General features: G+C 41.1%; 1 protein-coding gene across 3 annotated transcripts in view; it reads left to right on the forward strand.

The window, feature by feature from the left end:
* Window positions 1–6,613, forward strand: part of CNST (consortin, connexin sorting protein) — a 112,630-nt gene extending 106,017 nt beyond the window's left edge. For 2 of the 3 annotated variants that reach the window (XM_026509547.4, XM_048225259.2), the window contains one exon: window positions 3,961–6,613. In XM_026509547.4, the coding sequence (XP_026365332.1) occupies window positions 3,961–4,166 (206 nt within the window). In that variant the 3' untranslated portion in view covers window positions 4,167–6,613. Of the gene's footprint in view, window positions 1–89; window positions 2,170–3,960 lie in introns of those variants that run through there. The other variant, XM_026509549.4, reaches the window with a different exon arrangement.
* The last annotated feature ends 4,995 nt before the right edge of the window (window positions 6,614–11,608 follow it).

Below are 11,608 nucleotides of genomic sequence, written 5' to 3' on the forward strand. Positions count from 1 at the left end.
ACCGACAGCCTGCTCAGAGCTCATTTCAATGTCTTAATACTTTTAATACTTTTTTTTTTTAAGTGGCCATTAATACTCCTCCTTTGTAGGTCTGAGAAATATTTCTGAATTACGAGGATATTCTCTCTGGTGATTTCTTCGAGACTCTACGGGACAAAGTGCTGTAACACTGCTTTCTCGCCTTTGACCCCTTCCTCCCAGGCCCGTGTGTGCGGTGGTTGCTAGGGAGACCTGAGGCCTAAGTCAATAAGGGTGAGAGGAAATACAGCCAAGAACTTTTCAGCGGGCTTCTGGATTTTATAAAACAATGGCATTGCTAAAATAACAGAGTAAACACGTAGCTATGCCTTCTAGGTACATAAAGTGACAGTGGTAGAGGTCTCTAAATTTTTCCAGTAGAAAGCTTCTAATTTACGGTTATAAAGAAGCCTTGGAAACGATCGATCCCCATCCGTCCTTTTACCTCTGCACCAGGCTTCTCCAGAGAGAGTGCTCTGTTCTCTGCACAAATGGCACTGAATCATTGCTTACCGGGAGGAGCCCGGATGTACAGATGACACACCTATATACTCCGTGGCCATCACATCTTAGCCCGGTCACTTAGTTTCTGCTCGGCTGCCACCTGCCTCCGGCTTTGGCCACACAGCTCCAAACAGTTTCAATGCCTGTCGATAAAACAAACAAGACAGATGTTTTAAAATAAACTGTGTTTAAATATTCACATTGAAATGTGTGATTATGAAGAAAAACGTGGGAAACTTCACGCACTACCTGGTTAACATAGATGAGGGGGTGGGAGTGCATGATGCCAAAAAAACAGAAGAGGGTGAAAAAAACTGAACTGACCAAAAAAGCAAAAAACCCCAAGAGATACAGTAATGATATTATGTTTATTCATTTGTAGAAAAATATATCTGCAAATATACATGTAAATTATCAAACCTATTGATTATTAAAATTTATTAAACTATAAATTTGTAAATCATAGAACAATATAATTACATAATCCTATTTTTAAGGGTTTTTTTTTTTAAAGATTTTTACTTATTGGGGTGCCTGGGTGGCACAGCGCTTAAGCGTCTGCCTTCGGCTCAGGGCGTGATCCCGGCGTTATGGGATCGAGCCCCACATCAGGCTTCTCTGCTGGGAGCCTGCTTCTTCCTCTCCCACTCCCCCTGCTTGTGTTCCCTCTCTCGCTGGCTGTCTCTATCTCTGTCGAATAAATAAATAAAATCTTCTAAAAAAAAAAAGATTTTTATTTATTTATTAGAGAGAGAGAGAGCATAAGCAGGGGGAGGAGCAGAGGGGGAGGCAGAAGCAGGCTCCCTGCTGAGCTGGGAGCCCAACTTGGGGCTCAATCCCAGGAGCCTGAGATCACAACCTGAGGCAGATGCTTAACCGACTGAGCCACCCAGGCGTCCCTACATAATCCTATTTATATAAGAATCCTGAAACCTGTGTGTTTGATCTGGAAGGTTACACACTAGAGTGTTTTTGCCCCTAGGTGAGAGGGGAGTAGGAGAAAAACAGAGAGTCCCTAGATTCTTAGATGTCTTTGTGTTTAAATTTTTACAGGAAGAATATATTCACATAATCCTGTAAAATCTTCCAAATAAAGTCTTTATAGTTTATATTATGTTTTATAAAATGTTTTATAAAATATCATAAAAGGAATATATGCTAATCATGAAAAAGCTCATGCAGTGATGGGGTACCTTGGTGGTGCAGTCCGACTCTTGGTTTTGGCTCAGATCGTGATCTCGGGGTCGTGAGATGGAGCCCTGCGTCCGGCTCTGCGTTCAGCAGGGAGTCTGCTTGGGATTCTCTCTCCCCCTCAACCCCTCCCCCCACCACATGTGCACACTCTCTCTTTTTGTCTCTTTCTCTCTCTCTCTAAAATAAATAAATAAAATCTTTAAAAAAAAATGAAGTGAAACAGTGTCAAGTCTTCCAATCTTCCCTTGAATGTTTCCCCCAAGTACTAACTGAAGTTTCTTACTGTATTTTCAAGAAACATAGTGTATATATGTGTGCACGTGTGTACATACACACTGACTCATGCATGGTTTTTGTTTTAACACAAAATGGGTTCACTTCTTTTTCATTGAACCATCGATCTTGGATGTTTTCCTATGAGAAAATATATTAAACTTACTTCATCCTATTAAACAATTGCATGTTATTTCATTATATGAATGTCCCATGATTATTTAATGTTCCATTATAACTGGAATAACTGAGTTATTCTCAACTTTTTGTGCTAACAGACTTTGTCACAGTGAACATGCCTGTAAATATGCTAGTTTGTGATGGGCTGATTCTATAGGCTGATTCCTGGAAGTGAATTTGTTGGACTAAGTGATAGGGTCCAGCTGCCCTGAGGCGGTCCTGGTTTACACCCATTGTCTCAGCTTTGTCCCCCCACTCTCCCTTGATTTCAAACATGTCCCAGTCAGGAGGATACATTAATTTAAAGTTTTAGTGGATGCTGCCAAATCACCTTTCAAGAAGGTTCTGGTACTTTCTCATAGTGCTGATCATAAAACTTTTTAGTCTTTTTCCAAATTTTAAAATTCTTTAATTATGAATGATCATTAAGGCTTTCCAACAAAAGAATAGCTATTTTCTTAATATAGACAGAGTGATACTGACATTTTTATTAAAAACAGACCTGCCCATTATTAAGCAAAATATAAAGAAATCACTATACTAGCTAGAACATTGCTGTTCCATTAAATGATAAGAGTAAAATTGAGTAATGGCACCTGGGTGGCTCAGTCAGTTTATGGTCTGCCTTCGGCTCAGGTCATGATCTCAGCGTCCTGGGATCAAGTCCCACACTGGGCTCTCTGCTCAGTGGGGAGTCTGCTTCTCCCTCTGCCTGCCATTCCCCCTACTTGCACTCTCTCTCTTTCTCAAATAAATAAGATTAGGGAAAAAAAAAAGAGTAAAATTGAATAAGATGCAAGAGTGATCCCACCCGAAGACATTTTTTTATTGTTTAATATCAAATTGACCTTGCTTTAAGGTAAGCTCATGATGTGAACTGCAAAGATATGGTAATATTGAGATTGTAATTTGTACCCTAAAATAAGGCTATGAGCACATCAGAGAAGCACTGCCCTTCTTTTCTTTTCTAATGGAATCAATTATATTCATTGTATAAATGAGCTAGTTTTCATTTTAGCATTGACAGGCTCCACAGGTGTGTGTGTCTGTTGTGACTGACAGGTGTGTGTCTGGTGACTGACAGGCCTATGTCTGGGGTAACTGGCATGTGTCTGTGGTGACAGGCGTGTGTCTGTGGTGACTGACAGGTGTGTGTGGTAACTAACTGACAGATGTGTATGGTGACTAACAGGTGTGTGTTGTGGTAACTGACTGGTGTGTGTCTGTGGTAACTGGCATGTGTCTGGTGACTGACAGGCATGTGTCTGTGGTGACTGACAGGCATGTGTGTCTGGTGACTGACAGGCGTGTGTCTGTGGTAACTGACAGGTGTGTGTCTGTGGTGACTGACAGGCGTGTGTCTGTGGTGACTGACAGGCGTGTGTCTGGTGACAGGCATGTGTCTATGGTGACTGACAGGCGTATGTCTGGGGTAACTGACAGGCATGTGTCTGGTGACTGACAGGCGTGTGTCTGGTGACTGACAGGCGTGTGTCTGTGGTAACTGACAGGCGTGTGTCTGGTGACAGGCATGTGTCTATGGTGACTGACAGGCGTATGTCTGGGGTAACTGACAGGCGTGTGTCTGGTGACTGACAGGCGTGTGTCTGTGGTGACTAGCAGGTGGGTCCTGTGCAGTCCTCACATGCACTAGCTTTCCGTCAGTGACTCCGTGCCTGGAGGACTCAGGTTAACTAGAAACGTCTACTTACCATGATCAGCAAGAAGACAGCAGACACTGGGATTTCCGTGTTGCATCAGTTTAACCTTAGTCTGTTCTCATGTCTGCAGATGAAGTTGGAGGTGGTTCCTGTATTTTACTGGTCTTGCTGTGCATAGCAACGGTTTTCCTGAGTGTTGGAGGAACTGCATTGTACTGCACTTTTGGTGACATGGAGTCGCCAGTTTGTACGGACTTTGCGGACAACGTGGACTTCTATTACACTAAGTTACTGCAGGGAATGGCGGAACTGAAACACTGGATCTACCTCTCCTAGCAGCACTCAGGAGGCATAGGCATGCTGGCAGTGAGAATCAAAGAGTGAACCTTTCTAAACAGCTTTTATTTTCGGAGTTCTGTAACATGCGTCCCCTCCCCCTGGTGAGGAGCCCTGGACTTCCAGAAACGGCAGCTTTAAATGGTAATCCAGAGGAGCTCTCAGAATAACCCAGAGGCACATGTCGATCTGAGTATCGTGGATGGAAGGAATGGTCTTTGGAGAGCACGTCCACCCCCTCTGTGCTGCTTCCTAGTGTAGCGAGCTTCGCCCAGCAGAATCTCGAGGGCACTGGTGGAGCCCCACCATTTTTAGCTGCCTTGTCAAGCTAATGGTTAAAGGACACTTGGTTTACATTCGTTGGTCCAAAGACATTGCTTCCAGCCATCACGCAATAAGTTTGTGTATAATCAGAAGGAGTTACCTTACGGTTTCATTGTCTTTTTTTTAGTTAATCTTGGAAGCTGTGTAATTTAGGCTTTGTGCATTATTTCCAGATTCCTTTCTTCATCTGCGAAACGATTGTGTGTGTGCGTGTGCCCGCGTGCGTGTCTGTTTCAGACGGTTATCCTAAGCGAATACCCGACGCAGAACAACAAAGATGATCTTTATTTGTGACTATAGATGTATGGGCACAAAAGGAAGGCTTAACTGTGGAACAAATGAGTGCTAGAAATCTCGGCCCTAAAATCAGACACTGTGATAGATCTGTGACAATTAATTCGATTAACTAGCCCGAAATTAATCACAGGCCTAGAGGTAAAGAGGAAAACCTAAAGAGCTCCCTCTAAGTCTCAGTCACCCAGCTTCATGGTGGATTCAGTGCTTCCTGAGGAATGATGAGAGCTGGCCTCACTTCTCAGGAGGTGAGCACCTGTTACTAGGTTCTGAGAAGCTAAGAACCAGAATACAAAGATCAAGAAGATACTAGCTCCTGCTCTAGATGTTTTAATTTTGGTCTTATGTAGAATAAACTCCCACTTTGGCAAATGAAATTAAATCACCATGTATAATCCAGTATTAACAAATCACGCATTCAGACGTTTGAATGCACATTCATATCATGGGCTTGATTTAGACCTCTTATGGGGCCGTTGAGCAAAAATTCAATCAATCATATCTTAAATAGGTGTCTGACTTTGGTTTCAATCTGTCAGTTCGGTGGCATTTCCTTTTCTGAGGGACAGTGGTCTAACATTTAGAAAGCCTTGCTTTGGCTTTTTATAGCATAGGCAGCCCTTTTAACAGAAACAGAACACATGAATTCTAGTTTTTTAGCAAGTGACCATTATTTCATGTTTTTTGTTAGGATCGTTTGAAAGAGAAAGGGAGAAATTTACTTTCTAGTTGTTACTGGCTGGTACAGTACCTCCCTGTGTGTTTCTGTTTATTTATTTAGATTATATGAATTTTAAAGGGCTTTTTATATAAGTTGGAAGTCTGTTGAGCATGCGTTCGGTCATCCCAATGCTAGGTATTTAATTGCTATGTGCTTAGTGTTTTGATTTTCTATAATTTTGGTTCAGTGTATTTTTAGGCCTGTTAATTTTTAAGTTGATGTTTTTATTTCCACTTATAATACTGTTTGACTTGTCTATCATGTCACCATAAACTGTAATATTTTCAAGGATTATAGATCAAAGATATTTATTTAGAAGTGTACGAGAGACTGAAATTTAGATTCCTTATACTTAAGGCTGATTTTATTAGAGGATTATTTTAATGTTCTATTATAAATTTTAAGAATTTGTATTCAGATTGTATGTAAACTATGTAAAATGTTGATGGTACTCTCTCACATGGTTCTAGAAAAGACATTCACCCAAGTCCGCTGTGAGGGGCATCCCCAGCAGAGACAAACCTCTTCTGTTTAACCCTCGTGATTCCTAGTTTCGAGAATTTGGTGGTGGGGATTTCTGCCAGTTTTATGTCAAGATAAGTCAGAATTTCCCTCCTGTTCACCTCTTTTAGGTCACTATCGAAGTCCTAAATCTGTGACATCACATTTGCCTAAAGGCCACCAGGGCCACCCGATCCTGAAACCGGAGACCTCACACTGGGGCACAAGGACTGAGACAGAATACCTGGTTCTCAGGGGCCCAGTTGTGTGTCAGACAAACCGTGTGTGTCCTCACCGCTTCCCAGGGAGCGTGAGGTGAGCTCAGGAGCATACTGATATCTTGACTTAAAATAAGCATGAAATCTCAACTAGAAAAAATTAGGACAACTTTAAAAAATGTAATAGTCATTTATTGCATGAATTGGAGTAAATCCATCTGGTGATAAAAAGAAATTGTTATCTCACGCATAAAAAATTCATTCCAGTTTTACTACAATGTAATTTTTTCTGCCATTTGAAAGTACTGACAACTATTTGTAACTAATCTTCCCTAAAAACTGTATTTGAGGGTAACAGATCAAGCTTGTAATTTAAAATGACACCAACACAGCGTCTCAGAGAGTTTATTTGAACCCTGGGGTGCTGAGAAAAACTGCTTCAAAGAGACAGTGAAATGCTTTGAGAGGTTGGTCTGGCCCCACATGCAGATGGCCGTCTATTTTGGGACTCTAAGAGGTCCCTGCGGAAAAGCTCTTCTGGTTATAAAAGCCCTCCCCTGTCTGCCTGACACAGTAACTGGAATTTACTCTAAAAACTCATTGCTTCGGATTTAAAAATCAAAATCCTCTGAGCTATAAATCTGTGTATTATGCTGAGAGGATTTGAAATTGGAAGGCAGGCCTTGTTTCAAAAGGACAGGTGTGAATTGGGGCATGCTGGAGCAGCGGGGTGCGGAGGGGGCAGGAATTGAGAAGGAAACAAGGGAAGGTGGGGAAAGAACAAAGAAATCCTTTGATTGTTAAGCTGCTTTGCTGAGAGGCTGGCTTTGTGGGCATTTACCCCCTGTTCAAAGAGAGACCGATTTTTGTCTTCCCACTGACATGACCTGCCTAACTCCTGTGGATTTCTGTGGGTTTAATTAATATTAACACACCCTCGTATACTGCCCCGTGCAGTGTAGATAGTGTTTTCACCTGTATGCATGTGATGGTTACATCATAAAACACACATCCCTCAGTGCAGCTTTGTATCTCCCCAATCCCGTCTGCTTTCCATCCCATCACGTTGTCTCCGCCCTCAGCAAGAATGAGGGTGATCTAGGGTTGATGGCACAAATTCTAGTGCTGTCTGCTGTTTTAACAACCTCAAAGATCAACGTTTATCGAGCTCCATGCACTAGCCCTGTAAAAGCTATGATAAGTTAAACATTTCCTGAAGGATTCTAGAACAGTTTAACTCTCTCTGGGTTTAGAGTGCTGAGAGAAAAGGTATCTCTTCTCCCTGGTTCTAACAGAAGTAGCTCCTAAACTCAGCTTTTTGCCTTTGCCCTGAGATCAGAACACCTCAGAAAGGAGAGTGTACTTGCCAGTTTGTTTCATGGGACCAGTATCACTCTGAGACCAAAACCAGACAGGTCAATAAGAAAAGATAGCTAAAGACCAATATCACTCATGAACTTAGACACAAAATCCCTAACGAATACCAGTCGATCCAATCTAATAATATACACAAGAGATAATACAGCATTGCAACCAAGTGAGATTAATCCCAGAAGTACAATGTTGTTTTCACGTTCAAAAGTCCTTCGATATAACTCACCGTTTTAAGAAAGAAAAACCGTATTACCATACCAACAAATGCATACAAATCATACACCATTTGTGATAAAAACTCTGAGCAGGGGCGCCTGGGTGGCACAGCGGTTAAGCGTCTGCCTTCGGCTCAGGGCGTGATCCCGGCGTTATGGGATCGAGCCCCACATCGGGCTCCTCCGCTATGAGCCTGCTTCTTCCTCTCCCACTCCCCCTGCTTGTGTTCCCTCTCTCGCTGGCTGTCTATCTCTCTGTCAGATAAATAAATAAAATCTTTAAAAAAAAAAACAAAAAACTCTGAGCAAACTAGGACTTCCTTAACTTGATCAAGGGTATTTCTTACATTTTATTTATTTATTTATTTATTTATTTATTTATTTATTTATTTATTAGAGAGAGAGAGAGCACACAAGCAGGCGGAATAGCAAGCAGAGGGAGAAGAATCAGGCTCTCCGCTGAGCACAGAGCCCAACGCAGGGCTTGATCCCAGGACCTTGGGATCATGACCCGAGCCGAAGGCAGTCGTTTAACCAACTAAGTCACCCAGTCACCCCTCATCAAGGGCTCTTCTGAAAAACCCGCAGCTAATATCAAATACCTAGTTGAAAAAGACAAGTGCTTTTCTTCCTCAGGTCAGCAACAAGGACAATCCAGACATGCCTCCTCTTGTAGGGGCACCAGCGATCCTTTATGAAGGCTCCAAGGTAATTCAGTGGGGCAAAGGAAAGTCTTCCACACCTGAAGCTGGCACAACTGCATGTCCCATTTGGGAATAAAATCCTTAGACCTTTACCTCACACATAAAAATTAACTAGAAATAAATGGATCCAAATGCAAACGCTAAAATTATGAAACTTCTAAAAGAAAAGAAGAAAATCTTTGTCCAACCTTTGGGTAAGCAAAGGTTTCTGAGAACACGAAAATATACAAACCAAAAAATTTATTAACTGAACTTTAAAAACTCATACTCTTTGGGGGTACCTGGCGGGCTTAGATGGTAGAGGGTGCAGCTCTCGATCTCAGGGTTGTGAGTTCGAGTCCCACATTGGGTGTAGAGATTACTTTAAAGTCATAAATAAATAAATAACTTGAACTCTTGGAATTACATAGTTAAGAAAATGAAAAAGCAAGCTGAGCAGCAGAAAAAATATCCACAATACCTTTATCTGGTAAAAGCCTTGTATTCAGAATATATGAAGATCATACAACTCAATATTATGACAAACAATCCAGTTAAAAATCTTTGGACGTCCTTTACAAAAGAGAATACACCAGTGGCTATTGAGCACATGAAAAGATGTTGTATATCATTAGTCATCAAGAAAATGCAAATTGGAACAATGAGAAACCTGCTAGAATGATTAAAATTACCAAGACTGACACTACGCCTGGAAATGCAAGGGTGGTTTAGTATAAGAAAATCAATATAATAATGCCATTAACAGAACAAAGGGGGGGAGGACATGATTATCTAAACTGATGCAGAAAAGGCATTTGACTAAAATCCAAAAAAATCCAACATTCTTTCATGATAAAAACTCTCAATAACCTAGGAATAACTTCCTCAACACGGTAAAGGTCATTTACCAAAAAAACCCCCACAGCTAATACAGTGAAAGACTGGAAGCTATCTCCTTAAGATCGGGATTCTAGGGGCACCTGTGTGACTCAGATGGTTAGGCTTCTGCCTTCAGCTCAGGCCGTGGTCTCCGGGTCCTGGGATCGAGCCCCATATCGGGCTCCCTGCTCCACGGGAACTCTGCTTCTCCCTCTCCCTCTGCCTCTCCCCCTATTTGTGTGCTCTCTCTGTCTCTTTCCTTCAAATGAATAAATAAAAAATTTTTTAAAAATAAGATCAGGATTCTACTTTCACTATTGCTATTCAACATAGTACTGAAGTTCTAGACAAAATTAGACCCAAAAAAAGGCATCCAAATTGAAAAAGAAGATGTAAAACTATTTGCAGATGACTATATACATATTATACATATAATCCCAAAGAATCCACAAGAAAGCTACCAGAGCTACTAAACGGACTCATCAAAGTTACTGGGTCCAAGATCAACACACAAAAATGAATTTTTTTAAAAAGATTTTATTTATTTGAGAGAGAGAGAGAGTGCATGAGCAGGGGGAAGGGCAGAGGCAGAGGGAGAAGCAGACTCCCCGCTAGCAGGGAGCCTGACCTGGGACTTGATTCCAGGACTCCAGGATCATGACCAGAGCCGAAGGCAGATGCTTAACCAACTGAGCCATGCAGGTGCCCAAAAATTAATTGTTTTTCAACACCAGCAATTAAGATTCCAGAAAGGCAATTATGAAGGCGATTTCATTTATACTGTAATCTAAAAGAATAATAATAAGAAGAATCTAAAAAAATAAAATACATAGGAACGAATTTAACCAAGGAAGAGAAGACCGGCCACACCGAAAACTACAAAACATCACTGAAAGAAATTGAAGAATATCGAAATAGATGGAATGTTAGCTTGTGTTCATGGATGGGAAGACAACATGCATTAAGATGTCAATACATGGAAAGCAATCTACAGATTCATTGCAATCACCATCAAAATTCCAATGGTCATCGTTTTGAGAAATGGAAAAGCTAAGTATCAAATTTATATGGCATTGCAAGGGGAACCAAACAGCCAAAGCAGTCCTGAAAAAAGAAATAAAATTGGAGGATTCACATTTCCCAACTTCAAAACGTATTATAAAACTACAGTAATCAAAAAACTGTGATATTGGCATAAAGATAAACATATAGACCAAAGGAATCAAATTGAGAATTGAGAAATAGGTCCAAACATCTTAGGCCAGTTGATTTTTGATGTCAAGAATGTCAAGTCCAGGGGCACCTGGGTGGCTCAGTCGTTAAGCGTCTGCCTTCAGCTCAGGGCGTGATCCTGGCGTTCTGGGATCGAGCCCCTCATCGGGCTAACTGCTCCACTGGAAGCCTGCTTCTTCCTCTCCACTCCCCCTGCCTGTGTTCCCTCTCTCACTGGCTGTCTCTCTCTCTGTCAAATAAATAAAATCTTTTTTTAAAAAAAAGGATGTCAAGTCCATTGAAGGGGAAAAGAATACTCTCTTCAACAGATGGTCGTTCTGGGACAACTGGATTTCCACACGCAAGAGTGAGATTAGACCCCTACCTCATACCATATACAAAAATTAATGCAAAATGGATCAATGAGCTATGTATGAGCTGAATCAAAAACTCTTAGAAGAAAACATAATGGTAAATCTTCATGACTGTGGATTTGGGAATGGATTCTTAGATATGACACCAAAAGCACAAGGAACAAAAGGTAAGTTTGACTTCATAAAAACTTTAAAATTTTGTGCATCAAAGGAAATTCTGGAGAAAATGAAAACACAAGCCATAGAATGGGTGAAAATATTTGCAGATCAAATATCTGCTAAGGGTTTAATATCTAGAATCCATACAGAACTTCTACAATTCAACAAAAAATTCCAATGAAAAGTGGGCAAAGAATTTTTCTAAAGAAAATATACAAATGGCCAATAAACACATGAAAAGACGCTCCATATCCTTGATCATTAGGGAAATGCAAATCAAGCTCACAGTGAGCTCGATGAAATGGTACATAGTACAACATGGATGAAACTGGACAACACTACGTTATGAGAGATAAGCCAGACATGAGCAAATATTGTGTGATTCCATTTATATGGAGTGTGGGTAGTGGGCAAATTCAAAGAGACAGGAAGTAGAACAATGGTTACCAGGGACTGAGGGAAGGGGAAATGGAGTTATTGCTTAACTG

Source organism: Ursus arctos, unplaced genomic scaffold, assembly GCF_023065955.2.
Source record: "Ursus arctos isolate Adak ecotype North America unplaced genomic scaffold, UrsArc2.0 scaffold_2, whole genome shotgun sequence".
Taxonomy (NCBI): Eukaryota; Metazoa; Chordata; class Mammalia; order Carnivora; family Ursidae; genus Ursus; species Ursus arctos.